The sequence below is a fragment of the Salvelinus fontinalis genome, chromosome 18, assembly GCF_029448725.1.
Source record: "Salvelinus fontinalis isolate EN_2023a chromosome 18, ASM2944872v1, whole genome shotgun sequence".
NCBI classification, from domain to species: Eukaryota; Metazoa; Chordata; class Actinopteri; order Salmoniformes; family Salmonidae; genus Salvelinus; species Salvelinus fontinalis.
In genome coordinates, this window is record NC_074682.1 from 42,812,715 (window position 1) to 42,839,828 (window position 27,114).

General features: G+C 43.2%; 1 protein-coding gene across 1 annotated transcript; it reads left to right on the forward strand.

The window, feature by feature from the left end:
* The first annotated feature begins 18,451 nt into the window (after positions 1-18,451).
* LOC129815585 (Krueppel-like factor 15) lies at positions 18,452-26,280 on the forward strand. Its single transcript, XM_055869531.1, has 3 exons — positions 18,452-18,616; positions 19,572-20,694; positions 22,099-26,280. Exons 1-3 carry the CDS (start codon positions 18,499-18,501, stop codon positions 22,265-22,267), a joined length of 1,410 nt encoding a protein of 469 aa, XP_055725506.1. The 5' UTR covers positions 18,452-18,498; the 3' UTR covers positions 22,268-26,280.
* The last annotated feature ends 834 nt before the right edge of the window (positions 26,281-27,114 follow it).

Here is a 27,114-nt window from a genome sequence, read left to right on the forward strand (position 1 = left end):
TGCAAACCGTAGTCTGGCTTTTTTATGGCGGTTTTGGAGCAGTGGCTTCTTCCTTGCTGATTGGCCTTTCAGGTTATGTCGATATAGGACTCGTTTTACTGTGGATATAGACACTTTTGTGCCTGTTTCCTCCAGCATCTTCACATGGTCCTTTGCTGTTGTTCTGGGATTGATTTGCACTTTTCGCACCAAAGTAACCAGAATGTGTCTCCTTCCTGAGCGGTATGACTTCTGAGTGGTCCCATGGTGTTTATACTTGCATACTATTGTTTGCACAGATGAATGTGGTACCTTCAGGCGTTTGGAAATTGCTCCCAAGGATGAACCAGACTTGTGGAGGTCTACAATTTTTTTCTGAGGTCTTGGCTGATTTTCTTTTGATTTTCCCATGATGTCAAGCAAAGAGGCACTGAGTTTGAAGGTAAGCCTTGAAATACATCCACAGGTCCACCTCCAATGGACTCAAATGATATCAATTAGCCTATCAGAAACTTCTAAAGCCATGACATCATTTTCTGGAATTTTCCAAGCTGTTTAAAGGCACAGTCAATTTAGTATATGTAAATTTCTGACCCACTGGAATTGTGATACAGTGGATTATAAGTGAAATAATCTGTGTAAACAATTGTTGGAAAAATTACTTGTGTTATGCACAAAGTAGATGTCCTAACCGACTTGCCAAAACTATAGTTTGTTAACAAGACATTTGTGGAGTGGTTAAAAAAACAGTTTTAATGTCTCCAACCTAAGTGTATGTAAACTTCCGACTTCAACTGTATGTCCATTTTGCTGATTGTAATTATATGGTAAGCAAGGGTCGGAAATTAACCTGAAAAAAACTACATTATTTGAGGAACAGAACCCGAACCAAAAACGAAAGAGACCTATAATGTTCCGGAACAGAACTGTTAATTTAAAAGAATGGGAACTAGTTAATAATGTTCTGTTAAGTCCCAGGCATTTTTTGCCAGTCCCACAAAAATCTCAACAAAGTGCCTATGCAATGCCCTCACTCTGTCACCAAAGATTATGGATATATTGACAAGATACATGTCTCTCCAACCTAACAATGGGAGTCATTGTCCACAACGCGGCATTGCGGGCTGTCTAGCTCCCGCCTATCCTTTCTTTGGATTGGTGCATACATCTAATTATTGTAATCCTTTTTTTAAATATTCGATGAGGGTTATTGACGTCAACCGCCAGTAGAGAGAGATGCTACTAACCTCATGCCATTAATATGCATAGCCATCTTGAGACAACTCCGATATAAAGTGTTTTTTCTCAAAGTTGCTGGGATGTCATACTTATATCAGTACACTCGTAACAGCTTAAGTATTATGAAACTTCTATTCGATCAAATCAACCTCATGTAGCAAATAAGCCGATCGATTTTTTGGTGGGGAGGGGAATTTGACACTCATTAACCGTCATACAAAAACTCCTTGCTTGGAGGGCGAAATAATGAACAAACGCCACCTGCTGGCGCGAGACAGATTCTCCGCTGAGTTAAGCCTCTCTTCCTTTTCCTCTCTGCTGTCATTAAGAAACTCATTCCAGAGTCTGCCTGCCAGCTGGAAATCTTTGCCAATGGGTGTGTGTAGGTTACCTGCCACGCCCATCTGAAGCATAGGTTACTGTAGCCTACTGATGACATTACAAGCGTAGACGAATTCAGAAATTAGGGGAAGATGTTTAAATAGAATGGATTGACCTTTTCAACGCTAGTTAAGGATACTATAGTTATCATGTTTCACATTAGATTTTTTAACTACAATTTTTTTATTTTTTTATTCTAGTGCTGCTCTGCACACACAAGCTTCCCAGCTAGCACAGAACGTTCTTGTAATATTCCCTAAAGGTTCTTCTTTGCATTTTAGAAAAATAAGCCCCCAAACAATAAACCAAAATTCTGGGAAAGTTATTTTTACTAAGAACCAAGGGAGAACCTTAAGGGAACGTTGCTATTTTGGTAAGGTAGTAACAAATTGTTTTCTGAGAACGTTCAAATAACCTCATTAAATAACGTTATTATTTTGGTGAATTTGAACTTTTATGTTGGCCAAATGGGACTTGTGGTTCCCGTTTGGTCTTTGGAAGAAAAAAAGTTCTGGGAATGTTCCGTATTGAAGTTCCATTGGATCAAACTGCTGAAAGAGAAGATAAAGTGTGTGGTGAGTGACCATCATTTCGTAAATAGCTAGCTAGTTTTTTATTTCCCCCCAAAAAACATTTGAACTCTCCTTTACAATTTATTTACAATACAAACTGTCTTGTGACACCTTGGTCACCATAGCAACTGTTGATGGTTGGGGAAATGGCTGCCAGGCAGTTGAGCTTGTTTCAAGTACTGCTAATATTAGTATTTGTATAGGTAAGGAGTCAGAGAAACATACAAATCTACAACACGTGTTTATATTAACATGTTAGGGGGTAATAGTTATTTTTGAACATGTGTGTGTAGATAATTTTTTTATGCATAAGTTAGCTAGCTTAGCTAGCATGTCCTCCAGCTGCATTGGCTGCTAGCTAGGTCTGACCATAAAACTATTTAAAAAACTTCCATGGAGAGTGACAATTGAGGTCTGATAAACGTCTTGCTATGTCATAAATTGGGTTAGAATTTGAGTATTTTGAAACGGGTGGCGATATATTTGATTTGTTGATTGACGAGGCTACTTGGCTAGTACCTGACGATGATAACCAAGTCACATGACCCATCATGTAAATACAGTGAATTTGGAAAGTATTCAGACCCCTTAACTTTTTCCACATTTTGTAATGTTACAGCCTTATTCTAAAATTAATTAAATATTTTTTCCCCTTATTAATCTACATACAATACCCCATAGTGAGAAAAGCAAAAACAAGTTTTATACATTTTTGCCAATTTATTAAAAAAAATAAAAAAATATTTGTTCCTACAATCCGTTCTCAATAACTACCCTTATGTATGTTTTCTACAGAAGAGTGCCAACTTAACTTTTAAAAAGTTAATACAAATCACTGAAGTAAGAGGTACTTGGGTTGATTTATTGAGGTAATATGTACATGTAGGTTTGGTTAGGTGATTGAAGTACTATGGACGTCTAGCTATGGGTAAAAGCAGAAAGTCTGGGTATCCGTTTGATTAACTGCTTGGCAGTCATGGCTTTGGGGTAGAATCTGTTCAAAAGCACTTAGGTCCCAGATTTGGCACTCCGGTACCAGTGCCGCTTATACCGCTGATTGAGTGTAGTCTGGCCCAGGAGTGTGAAGGTGAACGGAAAGGCTCTGGAGCAACGAACCGCCCTTGCTGTCTCTGCCTGGCCAGTTCCATGCTGTCCCTAGGAGGGGTGCGTCACTTGAGTAGGTTGAGTCACTGACGTGATCTTCCTGTCCGGGTTGGCGCCCCCCCTTGGGTTGTGCCGTGGCGGAGATCTTTGTGGGCTATACTCGGCCTTGTCTCAGGATGGTACGTTGGTGGTTAAAGATATCCCTCTAGTGGTGTGGGGGCTGTGCTTTGGCAAAGTGGGTGGGGTTATATCCTGCCTGTTTGGCCCTGTCCGGGGGTATCGTTGGATGGGGCCACAGTGTCTCCCGACCCTTCCTGTCTCAGCCTCCAGTATTTAAGCTGCAGTAGTTTATGTGGGGGGCTAGGGTCAGGCTGTTATATCTGGAGTATTTCTCCTCTTATCCGGTTTCCTGTGTGAATTTAAGTATGCTCTCTCTAATTCTCTCTTTTTCTCTCTTTCTTTCTTTCTCTCTCTCAGAGGACCTGAGCCCTAGAACCATGCCTCAGGACTACCTGGCCTGATGACTCCTTGCTGTCCCCAGTCCCCCTGGCCGTGCTGCTGCTCCAGTTTCAACTGTTCTGCCTGCGGCTATGGAACTCTGACCTGTTCACCGGACGTGCTACCTGTCCCAGACCTGCTGTCGCGGTAGAGATACTCTCAATGATCGGCTATGAAAAGCCAACTGACATTTACTCCTGAGGTGCTGACCTGTTGCACCCTCGACAACCACTGTGATTATTGTTATTTGACCCTGCTGGTCATCTATGAACATTTGAACATCTTGGCCATGTTCTGTTATAATCTCCACCTGGCACAGCCAGAAGAGGACTGGCCACCCCTCATAGCCTGGTTCCTCTCTAGGTTTCTTCCTAAGTTCTGGCCTTTCTAGGGAGTTTTTCCTAGCCACCGTGCTTCTACACCTGCATTGCTTGCTGTTTAGGGTTTTAGGCTGGGTTTCTGTACAGCACTTTGTGACATCAACTGATGTAAGAAGGGCTTTATAAATACATTTGATTGATTGATTGCTTACCGTGCAGTAGCAGAGAGAACAGACTGTAACTTGGATGGCTGGAGTCTTCCTCTGACACCGCCTGGTATAGAGGTCCTGGATGACAGGGAGCTCGTGCCCCAGTGATGTACCGAGCCGTATGCACTACCCTCTGTAGTGCCTTGCTGTCGGATGCGAGCAGTTGCCATACCAAGCGGTGATGCAGCCATTCAAGATGCTCTCAATGGTGCCGACAGGGCAGGAGATGCTGTGTGGATAAAGTTGAAATCAGGTCAAAGGAAGGGAGGGCATTGATGAATGAGAAACAAACCGGGTGGTCTCGAGCACATCTCTGTCCCTTAGGTAATAGTTACAAGAGAGAGAAATAATTAACGGCAGCACATCCAAGATCACAAAGTACATCAGCTACAGTATTCTAAACCTGGCACTTAAAAAAATATATATATATGAAATTTGATAGTCAGGAGTCTGTGTCGACTCCAAAATTCCTTTGTTCCATTAATCTGTACTTTCTCCTGAAGTGTTCATTCAGCACTCCAACTGAAGATGGGCACTCAAACTGAAGATGGCGCCGAAAGACATGGTAGTTTTGCTTCTAGCTCCTCAGCAACTTTGAAGTATTTAACCCAGAACATTTTTTATTTCACAGAGTCATGGCTCTCTCTGGATATACTGTCCCTGTGCATACAGCCAGCTGGGTTCTCAGTACATTGCACAGACAAGAATAAAGAACTCTCCGGGAAGAAATAAGGCGGTGGTGTATGTTTCATGATCAACTACTCATGGTGTGATTGTGATAATCTACAGGAACTCAAGTCCTTTTGTTCACCTGACCTAGAATATCTCACTATCAAATGTCGACTGTATTACCTACCAAGAGAATTCTCTTCAGTTATAGTCACAGCCGTCTGTATTCCCCCTCAAGCCGATTCCACAACGGCCCTCAAGGAACTACACTGGACTTTTTTTAAACTGGAAACCACATATCCTGAGGCGGCATTTATTGTAGCTGGGGATTTTAACAAAGCTAATTTGAGGAAAATACTACCGAAGTTCTATCAACACATTGCCTGTAGCACTCACTCTACAAAAACTCTCAAACATTGTTACTCTCCCTTCTAGGACAGCTACAAGGCCCTCCACCGCCCTCCCTTCGGCAAATCAGATCACAACTCCATTCTGCTCCTCCCTTCCTATAGGAAGAAACTCAAACAGGAAGTACCCTTGCTAAGGTCTATTTAGAATCCATGCTTCAAGATTGTTTCAATCACGTGGACTGGGGTATGTTCTGGGTTGCCTCAGAGAATAACATTGACATATACACAGACACAGTGACTGAGTTCATCAGGAAGTGTATAGGGGATGTTGTGTCCACTGTGACTATTAAAACCTACCCAAACCAAAAACCGTGGATAAATAGCAGCACTCGCGCAAAACTGAAAGCGCGAACCACTGCATTTAATCACGGCAAGGTGACTGGAAATATGGTCAGATACAAACAGTGTAATCATTCCCTCTGTAAGGCAATCAAACAGGCAAAACGTGAGTACAGAGACAAAGTAGAGTTGCAATTCAACGGCTCAGACAAGAGACGTATGTGGCAGGGTCTACAGACAATCACGGATTACAAGGGAAAATCAGCCACGTCGCGGACACCAACGTCTTGCTCCCGGACAAGCTAAACACCTTTGCCCGCTTTGAGGATAACACAGTGCCACCGACATGGTCTGCTCCCAAGGACTGTGGGCTCTCGTTCTCCATGGCCAATGTGAGTAAGACATTTAAGCGTGTTAACCCTCGCAAGGCTGCAGGTCCAGATGGCATCCCTAGCCACGTCCTCAGAGCATCCACAGACCAGCGGGCTGGAGTGTTTACGGACATATTCAATTTCTCCCTTTCGCAGTCTGCTGTCCCCACTTGCTTCAAGATCTCTACCACTATACCCAAGAAGGCAAAGATAACTGAACTAAATGACTATCGCTCTGTAGCACTCACTTGTGTCATCATGAAGTGCTTTGAGAGGCTAGTTAAGGATTATAACACCTCCACCTTACCTGACAGCCTAGACCAGGCCTAGGCAATTCCAGTCCTCAGGGGCCTGATTGGTGTCATGCTTTTCCCCCATCCCCAGCAAACCCAGCTGATTTAAACTAATTGCATTCTAAACTGAATATCATGATTAGTTGATTATTGGAGTCAGGTGTGTTAGCTGGGGCTGGGGCAAAAGTGTGACACCAATCAGGCCCCCGAGGACTGGAGTTTCCCAGGCCTGCCCTAGACCCACTTCAATTTGCCTAGCGCCCCAATAGATCCACAGATGATGCAATCGCCATTGCACTGCACACTGCCCTATCTCATCTGGACAAGAGGAATACCTATGTAAGAATGCTGTTCATTGATTATAGCTCAGCCTTCAACAGCATAGTACTCTCCAAGCTCATCATTAAGTTTGGGGCCCTGTGTCTGAACCCCGCTCTCTGCAACTGGGTCCTGGACTTCCTGACAGGCAACCCTCAGGTGGTGAAGATAGGAAACAACACCTCCACTACACTGATCTTCAACAAAGGGGCCCCACAAGGGTGCGTGCTCAGCCCACTCCTGTACTCCCTGTTCACCGATGAGAGAGTGGCCACTCATGCCTCCAACTCAATCACCAAGTTTGCAGACGACACAACAGTAGTAGGCCTGATTAGCAATGATGAGACAGCCTACAGGGAGGAGGTGATGGCCCTGGTGTAGTGGTGTCAGGAAAATTACCTCTACCTCAACAAAATGAAGGAGACAACCGAGAGAGCAGGCCCCTATTCACATCGACGGGACAGGAGTGGAAGAGGTGAAAACGTTAAAGTTTCTCTGCATATACAGTACATATATGACAATCTGAAATGGTCCACCCACACCGACAGTGCGGTGAAGAAGGCACAACAGCGCTTACTCCACCTTAGGAGGCTGAAGAAATTTGGCTTGGCCCCTAAGGCCCTTACGAATTTACAGATTACAGATGTACAATTGAGAGCATCCTGTCGGTCTGTATCACCACCTGGTACGGCAACTGCACCACCCGCAACCACAGGTCTCTCCAGAGGGTGGACAGTTTCAAAAAAGAAAAATGGTGTAATTTTACCCCCTTTTTCGTGATCTTGTCTCATCGCTGCAACTCCCCAACGGGCTCGGGAGAGATCGAGTTATCCGTCTGAAACATGACACGCCAAGCCGCACTTAATCTTGACACTAGGGGTCAGATTATTATTATTTTTTTTATAACGTTCCCAAGGTAAACGGACTATTTCTCAGGTCCAGATCGTAGAATATGCATATAATTTACAGATTAGGATAGAAAACACTCCAAAGTTTCCAAACCTTCAAAATATTGTCTGTGAGTATAACAAAACTGATTCTGCAGGCGAAAACCTGAGAAAATCTAACCCGGAATTTATTTATTTGTAATTTATTTTTATCTGTGTTTCCTGGCCCGTCTTTCTTCAATTTAAAGGGGTATTAACCAGATTTCTTTTCCAATGGCTTCCTCAGGCTATGATCAGGCTTTAGACATAGTTTCAAGCTTTTGTTTTTAAAAATGAGCGAGATTTTCAAAACTAGTCAGGTGTCCTCTGATTAGTTCCCGCGCGCGAGAGGGTAGCTCTCCATTTTCTTTTTCTCTCTTATCGAATAGGTTACGGTCCGGTTGAAATATTATCGATTATGTTTGTTAAAAAAACCTGAGGATAGATTATAAAAAACATTTGACATGTTTCTACGACCATTACGGATACTTTTTGGAATTTTCGTTGAACGGAACAAGGCTCTGGTTTTCTGAACATAACGCGCAACCCAAATGGCGTTTAAATTTTTTTTTTAAGTAATATTTATCAAACAAAAATAACATTTGTTGTGTAACTGGGAGTCTCGTGAGTGCAAACATCCGAAGATGATCAAAGGTAAGCGATTCATTTTATTGCTTTTCTGACTTTTGTGACCAAGCTAACCAAGCTAATATAAGTCTAACTGTTCTAGCATTGATTGATACACTCACAAAAGCTTAGATTGCTTTCGCTGCAAAGCATATTTTCAAAATCTGACACGATAGGTGGATTAACAACAAGCTAAGCTGTGTTTTGGTATATTTCACTTGTGATTGCATGATATTTTTTGTAATATTTTTGAATCTGATACGTTTGAATTTTCTTCTGCCTTTCAGGACCGGAACGAGGCTGTAGTTTTCTGAACATAACGCGCAACCCAAATGGCGTTTTTTTGTTATAAAAGTAATATTTATCGAACAAAAATAACATTTATTGTGTAACTGGGAGTCTCGTGAGTGCAAACATCCGAAGATTATCAAAGGTAAGCAATTCATTTTATTGCTTTTCTGACTTTCGTGACCATGCTAATTTGGGGCTAGCTGTTCTAGCATTGATTGATACACTCACAAAAGCTTGAATTTCTTTCTCTGTAAAGTATATTTTCAAACTCTGACACGATAGGTGGATTAACAACAAACTAAGCTGTGTTTTGGTATATTTCACTTGTGATTGCATGATTATAAATATTACTAAAATATTTTGCGACCTGCAATTCAGCGGTTGTTTAGGAAAATGATCCCGTAAAAGGGATCCATACAGCAGAGAAGTTAACACCCTCTCGCTTAACCCAGAAGCACCAATGTGTCAGAGGAAACACTGCTCAACTGACGACCGAAGTCAAACTGCTGGCGCCCGGCCTGCCACAAGGAGTTGCTAGAGCACAATGAGCCAAGTAAGGCACCCCTGGCCAAACCCTCCCCTAACTCGGGGGAGTTAGACCAATTGTGCGCCTCCTGGTCACGGCCGGTTGTGACACAGTCTGGGATTGAACCCCAGGCTTTAGTGACGCCGCAAGACTGCGATGCAGTGCCTGAGTCCGCTGCGCCACTCGGGATGCCCAAGATTCTACCTTTATTCGTATGAGTTCCCGATATGTTTTTAGGTTAAGACCTACTGCATAAAAGTATCATGGACACTATTTAACTTGGATAATCACAGATCACAGCCAAATTCCGTAGTGTATTTTGGTGATGTTATGGTGAGATTATTATTCACTAAGAATAGAAAACATTTAAATGAATTTTACTATTAATTATACCCTTTTTACTCGACTTAAAGTTATTACAGTATTCCAAACAACCGTGCTGATGAAGCTGGAAACAATAATCGAGAACCAAATGGAACTACTGGCAATTCAGCGACAGCTGCTAGCCGCTGGAGCGCAAGACCTGCAAAACGGAGTCCTGCATAGACCTTGTAGGACCAAGGAGGAGTTAGAGGACCTTGCAAGAGTCTGGAGGAGGCCATTACAAGACATAAAGAGATGGTATATATCTTAATCTTCGAAAATGTTCCAAGAACTTCCCACAGCAATCTGTTGTAAATCACAGCATTCAGGATGATGGGATAATTGCCTCTCAATTTTGTCTGTCATTTTAGATCCATTACATTCATTCCCTGGGGGGAAGGGACCACAACGCCATCGTGTGCAAGGTCCTCTACAAATTTCCTACCAATGATGTCCTCAAACACTACAGCTTGAGAGAAAGGAGAGAGAAGTGTTTTTTCCCAGGACCTCGTGATTTGCGGGTTAATAACCAGTAGATTCAATACTAACCTAATCTGAGTGTACAAAACATTAAGAATACCTTCCTAATGTTAAGCTGAACCCTGCCCCCCAACCCCTTTTGCCCTCAGGACAGCCTCAATCCATCAGGGCATGAACTCTACAAGGCATCGAAAGCTTTCCACATAGATTCTGGTCCATCTTTCCACAGGGATGCTGGTCCATGTTGACTCCAATGCTTCTTTCCCACAGTTGTATCAAGTTGGCTCGATGTCCTTTGGGTGGGGGACTCTTCTTGATACAAACAGGAAAAACCCAGCGTTGCAGTTCCTGACACAAACCGGTGTACCTAGCATCTACTACCATACCCCGTTCAAAGGCACTTATAATTATTGTCTTGCCCATTCACCCTCTGAATGGCACACGTACACAATCCATGTCTCAAGGCTTAAAAATCCTTCTTTAACCCATCTCCTCCCCTTCATCTACACTGATTCGAGTGATATCAATATAACACTGAAATATCACAGGATTCAGACCCTTTAAGTACTTTGTTGAAGCACCTTTGGCAGCGATTACAGCCTTGAGTCTTCTTGGGTAAGACGCTACAAGCTTGGCACACCTGTATTTGGGGAGTTCTCCCATTCTTCTCTGCAGATCCCCTCAAGCTCTGTCAGGTTGGATGGGGGGTGTTGCTGCACAGCTATTTTCACGTCTCTGCAGAGATGTTCGATCGGGTTCAAGTCCGGGCTCTGGCTGGGTCATTCAAGGATTTCAGAGACTTGTCCCGAAGCACTCCTGCGTTGTCTGGCTGTGTGCTTAGGGTCGTGGTCCTGTTGGAAGGTGAACCTTTGCCCCAGTCTGAGGTCCTGTGTGCTCTGGAGCAGTTTCTCATCAAGGATATCTCTGTACTTTGCTATGTTCATCTTTGCCTCGATCCTGACTAGTCTCCCAGTCCCTGCAGCTGAAAAACATCCCCACTGCATGATGCTGCCACCACAATACTTCACTGTAGGGATGGTGTCAGGTTTCCTCCAGACATGGTACTTGGCATTCAGGCCAAAGAGAATCTTGTTTCTGGTCTGAGAGTCTTTTGGTGCCTTTTGGCAAAGCATGCGCCTTTTACTGAGGAGTGGCTTCTGTCTGGCCACTCTACCATAAAGGCCCAATTGGTGAAGTGCTGCAGAGATGACTGTCCTTCTGGAAGGTTCTCCCATCTTCACAGAGGAACTCTAGAGCTCTGTCAGAGTGACCATCGGGTTCTTGGTCACCTCCCTGACCAACGCCCTTCTCCCCCGATTGCTCAGTTTGGCCGGGCTGCCAACTCTAGGAAGTCTTGGTGATTCCAAACTTCTTCTATTTAAGAATGATGGAGGCCATTGTGTTCTTGGGGACCTTCAATGCTGCAGAAATGTTTTGGTACTCTTGCCCAGATCTGTGCCTCGACACAATCCTGTCTCGGTGCTCTACGGACAACTCCTTCGACCTCATGGCTTGGTTTTTGCTCTGACATCCACTGTCAACTGTGGGACCTTATATAGACAGGTGTGTGCCTTTCCAAATCATGTCCAATCAATTGAATTGTACCTAATGCTCAAACTTTTTTGATAATATATTGGATTGTTTTATATATTTTTATGGTTTTAAACCGTTTGTAATTGTATCAAGGGAAAGGTTAAGTTGTTACACAAGGTAATAGCAGGTAGTAGTGCCTTACATAATTTCATTTTTATTTGCAAGCTTCTTTCTCCTTCCTTTTATCTTGTGAATAAAATATTTTAAACATCAAACATTCTTTTTCATATGTAAACTAAATTATTTGAGTTTGACTGTCCGTTATGTTTGATACAGAAGTTATTCATAAGGACTGGGCTGGATTCAGATAACACCACCCAAATCCACACCAACACAATGAAGGGATTAAAATCACAGCAGACTGGATCATTGTGGCCAATATCCTGAATCTCCAGCAGAGGTCCCCGTTGTATCGCTAAAACACTCCCAAACATGATAATGGAGGTAGGCTCTCTAGTCTTGCAATGTGGTCTTAGGGCATTTCATATTATTCTGTACGTAAAACCGTTAGTATGATCTATTTAGTATGATCTGTTATGTTTGGTATGGTATGTATTAATTTGTAATTGTCCATCATCCATTTTGTATGATATGTTATGAATTACAATTTGTATATGTTCGAATTGTAATTCGTACAATTTGTTAGGGATTTGAAAAAGTAAAATATGTTACGAATAGGAAAAAATTATGATATGTTATGAATTCCAATTTGTTGTGGCTAACGTTAGCTAGGTGACTAATGCTAACATTAGCTAGTGCTAATCTAATCAAATGTATTGGTCACATACATGGTTAGCAGATGTTAATGCGAGTGTAGCGAAATGCTTGTGCTTCTAGTTCCGACCGTGCAGTAATATCTAACAAGTAATCTAACAATTTCACAACTACCTTATACACACAAGTGTAAAGGAATGAATAAGAATATGTACATATACAGTGGGGAGAACAAGTATTTGATACACTGCCGATTTTGCAGGTTTTCCTACTTACAAAGTATGTAGAAGTCTGTAATTTTTATCATAGGTAAACTTCAACTGTGAGAGACGGAATCTAAAACAAAAATCCAGAAAATCACATTGTATGATTTTTAAGTAATTAATTTGCATTTTATTGCATGACATAAGTATTTGATACATCAGAAAAGCAGAACTTAATATTTGGTACAGAAACCTTTGTTTGCAATTACAGAGATCATACATTTCCTGTAGTTCTTGACCAGGTTTGCACAAATACTTTTTTCCCTCACTGTATATACATTTGAGGTGAGTAAGAGTAGGGTATGTAAACATTATATAAAGTGGCATTTCTTAAGGTGACTAGTGATACATTTATTACATCCAATTTTTTATCATTATTATCCTTTTCTCAATAGGGGGGGCGCTGTTCTCACTTTGTAAAAAATCGTTCCCAAATTAAACTGCCTCGTACTCAATTCTTGCTCGTACAATATGCATATTATTATTACTATTGGATAGAAAACACTCTCTAGTTTCTAAAACCATTTGAATTATATCTGTGAGTAAAACAGAACTCATTTTGCAGCAAACTTTCTGTCAGGAAGTGAGAAATCTGAAATCGGGGGCTCTGTTCCAGGGTCAGCCTATCAATTTGCATGGAATCTATGGGTCTACATGCACTGCATACGCCTTCCACTAGATGTCTGTAGGCAGTGAGAGTTGGAATGGGGTGTACAGCTCTATCTGAGGCCGAACAAGACCTGTTGGAATGACGCGACCACTCTTTCCTTTATTCTGCATGGCGCGAAGGGGACCCCTGGATTGCATTCTGAAAAGCTTTCGTTAAAGGCGTTAGATATATCCGGCTCTGATTTTATTTGATATATGTGTTAAAAACATCATCAACTAGTTATATTAAACTGACTTATATCAGTTTATATCAGTTTATTCCGATTTTCTGTATTTTCTTTGTTATGCGTTCTGGTGAGTTGGACACTTCTGTGCCGCATGGCTAGCGTTTGCTAGCGTTCTACAGATGAAGAGGGCATTCTACAACCAAACAACGATTATTCTGGACAAAGGACCCCTTGTACAAGATTCTGATGGAAGATCATCAAAAGTAGGAACAATTTATGATGTTATTTCGTATTTCTGTCGAAAATGTTTAGACGTATATTCCGCCCAGATTTCGGGCGCTGTCTCGCTATAACGTAAGCTGTATGTCGTACTAAAGTTATTTTTTTAAATCTAACACAGCGGTTGCATTAAGAACTAGTGTATCTTTCATTTGCTGTCCAACCTGTATTTTTTAGTAAAGTTTATGATTAGTTATTTGATTAGATGATGTGAGTGTCAGAAATATATCCGGATAATTTTGTGCAGTTTGGCTACGTATTCACGTTGTTCAACCACGAATTGTACCGCTAAATATGCACATTTTCGAACAAACCATATATGTATTGTGTAATATGATGTTATAGGACTGTCATCTGATGAAGTTTGAGAAGGTTAGTGAAAACATTAATATCTTTTGCTGGTTTATTCGCTATCGCTAACGTGCCTTGAATGAATGCGGTTGTGTGTAGGCTATTGTAGTAAGCTAATATAATGCTATATTGTGTTTTCGCTGTATAACACTTAAAAAATCTGAAATATTGGCTGGATTCACAAGATGTTTGTCTTTCATTTGCTGTACACCTTGTATTTTTCATAAATGTTTTATGATGAGTATTTAGGTATTTCACGTTGGTTTCTGTAGTTATTCTAGCTGCTTTGGTGAGATTTTGTGATGGTGGCTGCAATGTAAAACTATGATTTATACCTGAAATATGCACATTTTTCGAACAAAACATATGCTATACAATAAATCTGTTATAAGACTGTCATCTGATGAAGTTGTTTCTTGGTTAGTGACTATTTATATCTTTATTTGGTCGAATTTGTGATAGCTACCTATGCAGTAAGAAAATGGTGAAAATATGCGGTTGGGTCTTTTGCTATCGTGGTTAGCTAATAGAAATACATATTGTGTTTTCCCTGTAAAACATTTAAAAAATCGGAAATGATGGCTGGATTCACAAGATGTGTATCTTTCATCTGGTGTCTTGGACTTGTGATTTCATGATATTTAGATGCTAGTATTTACTTGTGGCGCTATGCTAGGCTATGCTAGTCAGCTTTTTTACTGATGAAGGTGCTCCCGGATCCGGGATGAGTACCAAGTAGATTAAAGTGGCTAGAGATTTGAGTCAGTATGTTGGCAGCAGCCACTCAATGTTAGTGATGGCTGTTTAACAGTCTAATGGCCTTGAGATAGAAGCTGTTTTTCACTCTCTCGGTCCCAGCTTTGATGCACCTGTACTGACCTCGCCTTCTGGATGATATCAGGGTGAACAGGTAGTGGCTTGGGTGGTTGTTGTCCTTGATGATGTTTTTGGCCTTCCTGTGACATCGAGTGATGTAGGTATCCTGGAGGTCAGGTATTTTGCCCCCGGTGATGCGTTGTGCAGACCTCACTACCCTCTGGAGAGCCTTACGGTTGTGGGCAGAGCAGCTGCCGTACCAGGCGGTGATACAGCCCGACAGGATGCTCTCGATTGTGCATCTGTAGAAGTTTTTGAGTGCTTTTGGTGACAAGCCGAATTTCTTCAGCCTCCTGAGGTTGAAGAGGCGCTGCTGCGCCTTCTTCACAATGCTGTCTGTGTGGGTGGACCAATTCAGTTTGTCCGTGATGTGTACACCGAGGAACTTAAAACTTACTACCCTCTCCACTACTGTCCAGTCGATGTGGATAGAGGGGTGCTCCCTCTGCTGTTTCCTGAAGTCCACACTCATCTCCTTTGTTTTGTTGACGTTGAGTGTGAGGTTATTTTCCTGACACCACACTCCGAGGGCCCTCACCTCCTCCCTGTAGGACGTCTCGTCGCTGTTGGTAATCAAGCCTACCACTGTAGTGTCGTCCGCAAACTTGATGATTGAGGTGGAGGCATGCATAGCCACGCAGTCATGGGTGAACACAGAGTACAGGAGAGGGCTGAGAACGCACCCTTGTGGGGTCCCAGTGTTGAGGATTCGCGGGTGGAGATGTTGTTTCCTACCCTCACCACCTGGGGGCGGCCCGTCAGAAAATCCAGGACCCAGTTGCACAGGGTGGGGTTCAGACCCAGGGTCTCGAGCTTAATGATGAGTTTGGAGGGTACTATGATGTTAAATGCTGAGCTGTAATCGATGAACAGCATTCTTACATAGGTATTCCTCTTGTCCAGATGGGATAGGGCAGTGTGCAGTGTGATTGTGATTGCGTCGTCTGTGGACCTATTGGGGCTGTAAGCAAATTGGAGTGGGTCTAGAGTGTCAGGTAGGGTGGAGGTGATATGACACTTGACAAGTCTCTCAAAGCACTTCATGATGATGAAAGTGAGTGCTACGGGGGCGATAGTCATTTAGCTCATTTACCTTAGCTTTCTTGGGAACAGGAACAATGGTGGCCTTCTTGAAGTATGTGGGAACAGCAGACTGGAATAGGGATTGAATATGTCCATAAACACACCAGCCAGCTGGTCTGCGCATGCTCTGAGGACGCGGCTAGGGATGCCGTCCGGGTCGGCAGCCTTGAGAGGGTTAACACATTTAAATGTTTTACTCACGTTGGCTGTGGTGAAGGAGAGCCCGCAGGTTTTGGTAGCGGGCCGTGTCAGTAGCACTGTATTGTCCTCAAAGCAAGCAAAGAAGATGTTTAGGTTGTCTGGGAGCAAGACGCCAGTGTCCACGGCGGGGCTGGTTTTCTTTTTGTAATCTGTGATTGACTGTAGACCCTGCCACATATGTCTCATGTCTGAGCCGTTGAATTGCAACTCTACTTTGTCTCTATACTGACGCTTAGCTTGTTTGATTGCCTTGCGAAGGGAATAGCTACACTGTTTGTATTCGGTCATGTTTCCGGTCGCCTTGCCACGATTAAAAGCAGTGGTTCTCGCTTTCAGTTTTGCGTGAATGCTGCCATCCATCCACGGTTTCTGGTTGGGGAAGGTTTTAATAGTCACCGTGGGTACAACATCACCGATGCACTTACTAATAAACTCGCTCACCGAATCAGCGTATACATCAATGTTGTTGTCTGGGGCTATCTGGAACATATCCCAGTCCACGTGATCGAAGTACTCTTGAAGCGTGGAATCATATTGGTCGGACCAGCGTTGAACAGACCTGAGCACGGGCGTTTCCTGTTTTAGTTTCTGTCTATAGTCTGGGAGCAACAAAATGGAGTCGTGGTCAGATTTGCCAAAAGGAGGGCGAGAGAGGGCTTTGTATGTGTCGCGTAAGTTAGAGTAGCAATGATCCAGAATGCTGCCAGCCCAGGTAGCACATTCGATATGCTGATAAAATTTAGGGAGCCTTGTTTTCAGATTAGCTTTGTTAAAATCCCCAGCTACAATAAATGCAGCCTCAGGATATGTGGTTTCCAGTTTACATAGAGTCCAATGAAGTTCTTTCAGGGCCGTCGAGGTGTCTGCTTGGGGGGGATATACACGGCTGTGATTATAATCAAAGAGAATTCTCTTGGTAGATAATGCAGTCGGCATTTGATTGTAAGGAATTCTAGGTCAGGTGAACAAAAGGACTTGAGTTCCTGTATGTTGTTGTGATCACACCACGACTCGTTAATCATAAGGCATACATCCTCGCCCTTCTTCTTACCAGAGTGATGTTTGTTTCTGTCAGCGCGATGCGTGAAGAAACCGGGTGGCTTTACCGACTCTGATAACGTATCCCGAGTGAGCCATGTTTCCGTGAAACAGAGAATGTTACAATCTCTGATGTCTCTCTGGAAGGCAATCCTTGCTCGAATTTCGTCTACCTTGTTGTCAAGAGACTGCACATTGGCGAGTAGTATACTCGGGAGTGGTGAGCGATGTGCCCGTCTACGGAGCCTGACCAGAAGACCGCTCCGTCTGCCCCTTCTGCGGCGCTATTGTTTTGGGTCGCCTACTGGGATCCGATCCATTGTCCTGGGTGGTGGTCCAAACTGAGGATCCGCTTCGGGAAAGTCGTATTCCTGGTCGTAATTTTGGTAAGTTGATGTTGCTCTTATATCCAATAGTTCTTCCCGGCTGTATGTAATAAGACTTAAGATTTCCTGGGGTAACAGTGTAAGAAATAATACATAAAAAAATAAAAAATACTGCATAGTTTCCTAAGAACGTGAAGCGAGGCGACCATCTCTGTCGGCGCCATGTTGGCTCTAGGAGTTAGGGTTAGGGGACGGGTTAGATAAAAGGGTTATGGTTAGGGTTAGGTGAAGGGTTAGCTAACAGCTAATTAAGTTGCAAAGTAGTGAAAAAGTAGTAAGTAACTGCAAAGTTGCTAATTAGCTAAAATGCTAAAATTGTCTGTGATGAGATTTGAACATGCAACCTTTGGCATGCTAGTCATTCGCTTTATACCCACCCCACCCCAAGGGTTGCTAGATGTTTGCTTCATACACCCACCCACCCGACCAACCACCCTCCTTTCGTTTTTACTTAAGTAACCTTCTAATTTATGTAACCATACCAAACGTGACATATAATAATTTGAGTGTCCCGGATTTACATGAACTATGTTATGTCTAGTCTATGAGACCAGTCTGAGTCTAGTGTTTATACATGTGCTCTCCACAGGGCTGACAGCCACTCCAACATTTGGTTAACCATGAAAAAGGCTATAATTCTTAATCCTAATTAAGCAATGCATAGGCTATAATTTAACAAAATGTCCATCGTACCACCTGCTGCAGTTCAAAACTCTGCCATCTTGTCAGTTCATGACACATGGTTTCTGAATGAGCCACGTTGTATGTACGATATCATTTTGAGAACACTGGATACATAACTGTGGTGGCGTTAATTCTAATTTTCCCGGTGGCATAGGGACAGTAGCCCTAGATCAATGACGTTTCCAAAATATTGGGGGAAAAACAGCGTCCATCAAGCGGAAACCAATTAAATCTCTTGTTTTAGGGCGAGCCTCCGTAACCTTAGCCAACCAAACAGCCGGAATTGGATCCTTGCCTCTGAGTGTACAGAAATGCAGTCATGTGATGGGCTCATAAAGAATGCCAACATGGAGCCTTGGCAATGACGGGATCCATCTCTGCAACAAAAACACGACGGACAAAAACTTCGAGGACGGTGTATTTCGAAAGCTCTTAATATATTTCATGATAATAGACGGTAAGTTCGCCATTACTAATATTAGTTGTTCTTTTCGTTTGCGCTGGATGCTTAGATTTGTATTTATAGAACCCTCCGAACTTGAGACTCGTGAATTCCTGTCTGGCTTTTGCAGTCAGGTGGCTTGCCATGCGCCTCGCCTGCCCATGCGCTGAGGTTAAAAGCAGTTGAAGTTTTAAATAATACTGTTTGCTGACGTCGAATAAGGTTTATCGATTGTATAACATTATTCACTTTGGTGTAATTACGCACTTATTACAGTCCTGCACCATGTTGTTTAGCGCCCGAGACACATATGGGCGTCATGTGGGAAGTGTTTACGCTGGACATGTCATTGTGCACAATGTATCCATTTAATTATCCCGCGTGTTGCTTTATTGTTATGATGGTCGAATTAATTAAATCAAATGACACATTAGGTTTATTATTTTTCATTTGATGATAGATATTATTGCTTTGTTTTAGCACATGTGTTTAGGCCTTGATCCCATTCGGATTAGATGTTTGGCCTAATCATTTGTTGATTGTTAGCTTTCAGCCTATTATTACCTAGCTCTGGAGAACCCAATGGGTGTATACACATTTTACAGCTGGCCCCACTTTTGGGTTCTCAGCTGATGGTATGGACCACAGCTGGCTCCATGTGAACTACAATCCCAACACTCTGTCTAAACGCAAATACGCTTCACTTGCAGTATGGTTTTGGAAACCTTTGGAACTTATTAACGTTAGTATAAGCGATAAAGAATCTTTCAAATCCAAAAGATACACTTTAATGCTGTTTTCACACACCACCTTGGCTGACACATCCTCTCACCTTGCACTCACATTTCCATTGGACCATTCCACATTTCTGCTGTTCCTTCAAATACAGCTAGGTCTTAAATATTGTATTCTTATTCATGTTTAACCGTTCACATTTTTAACTGCGCTATCCCTCACATTTTCTGTGCAGGTGTAGTGAGAAGCGTGGTTCTCTGCTCATCTCTCCTGTGTATCTGGACTGTATCAATGGTGTCGTTAAGCAGCAGAGCGCTGGTCTCTGATAATGACCTCTTTAGGGACAGTGTTAGTCTGGTCTCCCTGGAGCTTGAGGAGGGAGAGGGCAGTGAGGGGAGGAGCGAGGGGGATAGCTTTGCTTCCGGTTACAGCCCAGATGCTGGGGACATGGGTGCTCGGCTCAGCTTCAGCCCTGGAGAGGAGGAAGAGGAGGAGGAGGATGATTTTACCCCCATAGAGCAGGATAGGGAGAAGCGAGAAGAAGGCATGCTGCAGGTCCCCAGGCTGCCTGACTTCAGTCCCCGCCTGCCCTCGCCCTTCTCTCCCACCCTTGAGGACATCGAGGAGTTCCTCAGGGAGAAGATGGAGCTGGTGAGAGAGGGGATTCTCTTCTCTAGTGAACCCATGGAGGAGCCCGCTCCCTCCCCTTCCAGCTCCATTGAACAACCTCTCTCCTCCCCAGGGGGACAAAGTGACCCAGGGACCAGCGCTGCCCTGTCACCCCCCACCCCACAAACCCCCAACATCCCTCACACCCACAGCCCAGCAGCCCCGTGCCCCTCCCCGTCCCCCTCAGTGCTCCTGGGAGCACCCTTGGTACTCCAGGTCCAGTCGCTGCCGCTGGCCCAGCCTCTCCCCCAGACAGGCTCTCCTCCTGGGGCGTCCAGTGGGCTGAGATTGGCCCACCTGGTCTTGGGGCTCCACGGAGGGCAGAACTTTACCCTGCTTGCCTCACAGGTGCCCTCTGCCCCAGCCACCCTTCTCAACGTAGCCAGCATGGACGCCGGAGTTCCAGACCAGAAGTACGTGAAGATTGCCCCTCTACCGATCACCGTGAGGATTGCCGGGGGGCTTGCTGGGGCAACGGTGGTTGGGGGTCACAGTGGAGGGGCCGTGGTGAAAGCTGTGGCCCCACATAAGGTGAACAGACCCCCTCCTACAGAGACGCTGAGGGTGCACAAGTGTTCTCATCCAGGCTGTGAGAAGATGTACACCAAGAGCAGCCATCTGAAGGCCCACTTCCGCAGACACACCGGAGAGAAGCCCTACACCTGCAGCTGGCCTGACTGTGGCTGGAGGTGGGTTATATCATAACAATGCTAGTCAACATGCAGAAAACACAGAAAGCTTAGGTTTGTTTAGTTCATTATCATATAGGCTAGTTATTAACATGTGATAGGATAATAAACAGAGAGAAGAAAGCCGGTAATGACTGGTTCAAAATGAAGTAGGTATAATGATGATAGTAGAAAAAATGCTCTATACCCCTTGTTAGGATGTTGACACAGTATTCCACTGTAATTATTTTGCAAAGCTTAGCATAAAGAAAAATCATATCTGTGTGAAGGTAGGGAATAGAGCTTTTATAAGACAATATAGAGGTTCTGCAAATATGAGATATTACAACACGCTCACAGTTTCTAATATCCCTATAAGCAACTGCAGTGAGCTTCCTAAGGGAAGGGTTAGTGTTATTGAGGTAGTTAGAGGATGTGAAAGGATATGCTTATAATGTTGTTTGTACACTGAGTGTACAAAACATTAAAACACCTGGTCTTACCATGACATAGACTGACCAGGTTAATCTAGGTGAAGCTATGATCCCTTACATTTGACATTTACATTTGAGTCATTTAGCAGACGCTCTTATTCAGAGCGACTTACAAATTGGAAAGTTCATACATATTCATCCTGGTCCCCCCGTGGGAATTGAACCCTGGTCCCCCCGTGGGAATTGAACCCACAACCCTGGCGTTGCAAGCGCCATGCTCTACCAACTGAGCCACACGGGACCCCTTATTTATGTCAATTGTTAAATCCACTTCAATCAGTGTAGATGAAGGGGAGGAGACGGGTTAAAGAAGGATTTTCAAGCCTTGAGACATGGATTGTGATTGTGTGCCATTTGGGGTGAATGGGCAATACAAAAGATTTATGTGCCTTTGAACATGGTATTTTAGTAGGTGCGAGGCGCACCAGTTTGAGTGTGTCAAGAACTGCAACACTGCTGGATTTTTCACACAACAGTTTCCCGTGTGTATCAAGAATGGTCTGCCACCCAAAGTACATCCAGCCAACTTGACACAACTGTGGGAAGCATTGGAGTCAACATCGGCCGGCATTTTGACTCCCTGTGGAATGCTTTCGACACCTTGTGGAGTCCATGCCCCAATGAACTAAGACTGTTCTCAGGACATAAGGGGTGCAACTCAATATTAGGAAGGTGTTCCTAATGTTTTGTACACTCAGTGTATATTGTAAATACTGTTTGACCCACCATTTAGTGTTTCTATTTCCCTCAGAGTTGAGTCTGAGCGCTAGTCGGGCTATCAAACAGTGGGAAAAACCGGCCTCCTGACACACTTAGCTGTAACCGACTGAATGTTTAACTCAAACATTTTGAATTCAGAGAAATGATCAAAACACCAACTTGTTTTATCGCAGGGCTTTGGGTGTTGACCTGTGCTCCTCTGTCTCTGTAGGTTCTCTCGTTCTGATGAGCTGTCTCGTCACCGGCGCTCCCACTCCGGGGTCAAGCCTTACGAGTGCTCTCTGTGTGAGAAGAAGTTTGCCCGCAGCGACCACCTCTCCAAACACACCAAGGTGCACCGCAGCCCCCGGCCTGGCAAAAACATCAGAACTACCGTCTGACCCAGCCAGCCCAGTCTGGATCCTGATGCCACCCACCCACCTTCACTCACCCTTAACCCTGTTACAGCACTTGACCAGGACGGCAGAATTATAAGTACCTGCATTCAGAATTCAGACCAGCCTGGTCCTCTACCTTTACCCTGGCTGTGCTTGCCCAGCCCAACCCAGCTCAGTACAATCTCAACCCCACCACGGGCTGACAGACTCATGAGACTCATCCACCCAGGCCTACCCCGGGGAGGCCTTGCCAGAGAGTCTGAGTCCTCATCAGGACTCTGGTGCTATAGAAGCAGTCCTGGGCCAGAATGTAGGGTAGGGTTTCCCAAACTTGGTCCTGGGCCCCCCCCCCCCCCCTGGGTGCCCGTTTTGTTTTTTGCCCTAGCACTACACAGCTGATTAAAATAATCAAAGCTTGATGATGAGTTGGTTAGTTTAATCAGCTGTGTAGTAATAGGGCAATAACCAAAATGTGTACCCAGAGGGGCCCCCAGGACCCTGGAATAGGGCTCTGAATCTGATTCAAGCCCTAACCGGCCTCTGCCGCCTCCCCTCCTTCCTGCAACCAGAGGAGATGAGGGCTTGTCCTGGTGCTACACAGTGAACTAACAGGTAACGGCCATTTCAGGGATGTGATTGTTCAGCTTAAAGAAGAAGTTCACTTTATTTGAACCAAATCTGTATTTTGAATGTAAATGGCATGTTGTAAAAGTGCCCAGACACATGACACTGTGTCATTCTAAACGGTTTCCCATCTGCAGATGTGCTGCTTCTCCATGTGGAAAAGTCTTGTGAGCTACACAGAGAATTATCGCTCGAGTCGCACAAAATGGAATAAAGTTCTCAATGACACAATTTCTCAATGACACAATTTCATGTCTGAAACATCTAAAGACCTGCATCACAATACTGAGAGCGTTGCTGTTTCTAAAATGACGTATTTGGGTGTTTTTGGAGCCTTTGTTCATGTTTAATTAGTGCCCCTGCAACTGCAGAACGAGCATGAGGATGTATATCGCTGGTGGTGTAAGGTTCTCAGAAACAATTTATTGTAAAAAAATGGGTACTTCTATAACATGCTATTTACACTACAGTTCAGAAGTTTGGGGTCACTTAAATTTCCTTGTTTTAGAAAGACGAGCACATTTTTTTGTCAATTTTAAAACAACATAAAATTGATCAGAAATACAGTGTAGGCATTGTTAATGTTGTAAATGACTATTGTAGCTGGAAATGGCAGATTTAAAAAAAAAAAAAAAAAAAAAAAAAAATACATTTGAATATCTACATAGGTGTACAGAGGCCCATTATCAGCAACCATCACTCCTGTGTTCCAATGGCACGTTATGTTAGCTAATCCAAGTTTATCATTTTAAAAGGCTAATTGATCATTAGAAAACCCTTTTGCAATTATGTTAGCACAGCTGAAAAATGTTGTAACAATTAAAGAAGCAATAAAACTGGCCTTTAGACTAGTTGAATATCTGGAGCATCAGCATTTGTGGATTCAATTACAGGCTCATAAAGGCCAGAAACAAAACACTTTCTTCTGAAACTCGTCAGTCTATTCTTGTTCTGAGAAATGAAGGCTATTCCATGCGAGAAGTTGCCAAGAAACTGAAGATCTCGTACAACGCTGTGTACTACTCCCTTCACAGAACAGCGCAAACTGGCTCTAACCAGAATAGAAAGAGGAGTGGGAGTCCTCAACTGTCAGCTTCATTAAATAGTGCCCGCTAATGATCAATTAGCCTTTTAAAATAATACACTTGGATAAGCTAACACAATGTGCCATTGGAACACAGGAGTGATGGTTGCTGATAATGGGCCTCTGTACGCCTATGCAGATATTCCATAAAAAATCTGCCATTTCCAGCTACAATAGTTATTTATAACATTAACAATGTTGACACTGTGTTTCTAATCAATTTGATGTTATTTTAATGGACAAAAAATGTGTTTTTCTTTCAAAAACAAGGAAATTTCTAAGTGACCCCAAACTTTTGAATGGTAGTGTACATACAGATTTGGTTAAAATAAAGTGAACATCTCCTTTAAAGTGGATTTCAGGCCTTAACGCTAAATCGCATCCTGCTCAGCCCCCCCGCCATACATATACACACACCTCGTTACCCTGAGCAGATGACAAATTGTGACAGGCAGTTGCTCACTGTATAACACTGTTTTAAATGTAATTTAATTGTGTTTAAAACCCTATACTGTCACACATTCTATTCTACATATTTTATTGTTCTGTGAATCTGCTTCATGAGTTACTCTCTACAAAACAGTTTTAGAGGGCAATCCACCGTAAATAACCCAGCTCATTCTAGCCTGTAATCTGTGCTATTAGCCCAGATGAAATTACTGTGTTGATATGTGAGTTTAGAGATTCTCTCAGAGAACAGGTGATGAGTCTAAATCTCTTAAATATCCCCTCCTGCTCCCCACGGTGCTAAACCTCTGTCCCAATCACATCCCTACCTGACCCTACAAGGGCCAATCCAGTACTTTTACCACCGCTTCCCTGACCTCGTGCCTCCTCCCACTCCACAAAAGACCTCTGGGCTGCAGACTGGTGTCTGTTGGTTTTCACCATGGTACTTCACTGTTCCATTATGTAATAACTGGTTCGTTAAGAGTCCACTCACACCCACCTGGTTTCCCAGGTTTGCATCAGATGCTGATTGAAGGGTAAGAGTGACTGAGTGAAAACCAGCAGAAATCACAGCCCTCCTGGTCCATGCTCTTAAATGACTGGAATGAGTTTAAAAACAAAATATTGCCAAACCAAACGTCCTATTTGACTTTTCAGTCACCTTTTTGTGCTATCTGCTCACACATTGTATGATGTAGAACCTATAAGCTATTTTACTTTATTTCTATGTCTTTAAAATCAATGTTGAAATGACTTGGCGAAAGCTAGTTGTGTATACTGTATTTGTACATTGGCTTTACAATGCAAAGTAACCAATTTTGTAAGGAACTGCTTAGTCATTTACAGTAGTAGAGGTTAGTATGTTAGGCCAGCAAGCAAAGCTAATTTACAGTATAGTAGCATACTGTACCTGAAAAGAGCAGCTGATCTTTGTCCAATCTGTGTGCGTCAAATATCCCATTTACATGTACAGAACATGTAGGAGCTCCTATCCCGAGACAACCCCCCCAGTCAGTATATTAAGCTATCCAGGGGTGTCTGTGCTTGATTCTCTCATGTAGTGTATCTTGGTGAACCTGTAGAATGTTATTGAGGGGTTATCAGGTCAGCCAGACAGGAATGAATTATGAGACCCACTCTAACATTAATGAGTAAACCCATCACATCCCATCAAGATGAGCCCTTTGTTCTCAAGTGCACTTACTGTATGTTAGCAGGAGGGGGTTTAGCATGGAGAAATGCTATGCCAAGCACTGGAGGGCTCTGTTATGGGTATGTAAGCTGTATCTATGTGTTTGAGTTTAAACTTGTAAAAGGTGCTTTTTCAACAGGCTACTGCACTTATGAAATCATATAGAGAACTATGGACTTTTCAGGGTAGCAGTCTGGCCAACATCCCTTGAGTGAATTGTACTCACATTTGCCACCCATCACAGTGGTTCAGAACTTTTGGTTAAAACACACGTTGTGTTGCCTTTGGATGGGTCAACTCAGAATTGAGCACTCCAACATACCACCGCCCTTCATCAACAGCATCACTGGTAATCATCACCATCACATGGCCTCTTAAACAGTTTGTTGTTCTTTGAGCATAACTAGTTTGAATAGATCACAATCCCACTCAGAAGTCTGACCCAGCTGTGTGTCCATGGCTGGTCTAGTCCCTCTGATTCAGTCCTGTTGTGTGTTCCCCTTCCTGCCTTACCTTTAACCATGGGTTTCTCTCCCAATAACTATATCATCCAAAGTATACACACACTCAACTGTACTGTATGTTTGCTGAAATACAGGTTCTATTTTTTCAAATACCAGAAAAGCTATTTTCCTATGTATGATAATAAAGGCTAAGAAAATTAAAGCATCATCCTCGTCGTTATTTGAGTCATCATGGCTTATGTTTTGTGAATTTCAACACACAAAATGATCCATGCTTTCATTGGAAAGATCCAAAGATTGTAAAAGTGTTTATTTTTCTTTTCTCCAAACAATGGGGAGGATTGTGACAGTGGGTAGGTGGTGGCACAGCAACTACAGCGGTAGGCCGTTCCTACAAGACTGCCTGGGAAGAGAATGCCGTAGGCTCCAGTACTGTGAATGATGGCATATTTCTACCATTGATTCCGCTGTTACAGGGTGAAGGAATGTGGGTGTTCAATGCTAGAGAGAGAGAGGAATTCTCCCTGTGCGCTTCAGAAGCCAGCCTGCCTGTAAAACTGGAATGTCTGGCTCTGTGTGGAGCTGAGTTGTTCTGGGAATGTCTAGAAGAAGTCTGGGTTGCATTTCATTTTTTAAATTTAAATAGCATCCCCTGCCCTTTTTCATTCCCCTTTACAAACCTGAGATATCTGGGTAGCTGTAAGCCTCCATCACTCACCCTAGGGCTTTTGTCAATTGGTTTTGCTTAACTCATGCGTCCTCCGTCCTCTGGCCTCTTTTTGGAAAAAGGTCAAAAAGTCAAGGAGAGGGAAAGTATGTGAAAATGCGCTTGAATGAAATGAGACTCCTCCAACCGCATGTCATTGGCCAAATTATGTTTACAGGGTGGAATCCCAAATTGATGGTTATCAAAACAAATGCAGCTAATTGTGCAATTTTGTTTTGATATTAGGATAAGTAGCATATCATTTTTAAATGTTAGCATGTTTTTCTACTTCGAGAAAACAATAGTTGATTGAAAAGTGGGTCAGAGAGG

Coding starts and splice junctions, on each gene's coding strand:
- LOC129815585 (XM_055869531.1), top strand. CDS start 18,499: ATGCCAACATGGAGCCTTGGCAATGACGGGATCCATCTCTGCAACAAA. Junction 18,617..19,571: donor ATATTTCATGATAATAGACG/GTAAGTTCGCCA, acceptor TTTTCTGTGCAG/GTGTAGTGAGAAGCGTGGTT. Junction 20,695..22,098: donor TGGCCTGACTGTGGCTGGAG/GTGGGTTATATC, acceptor CTGTCTCTGTAG/GTTCTCTCGTTCTGATGAGC.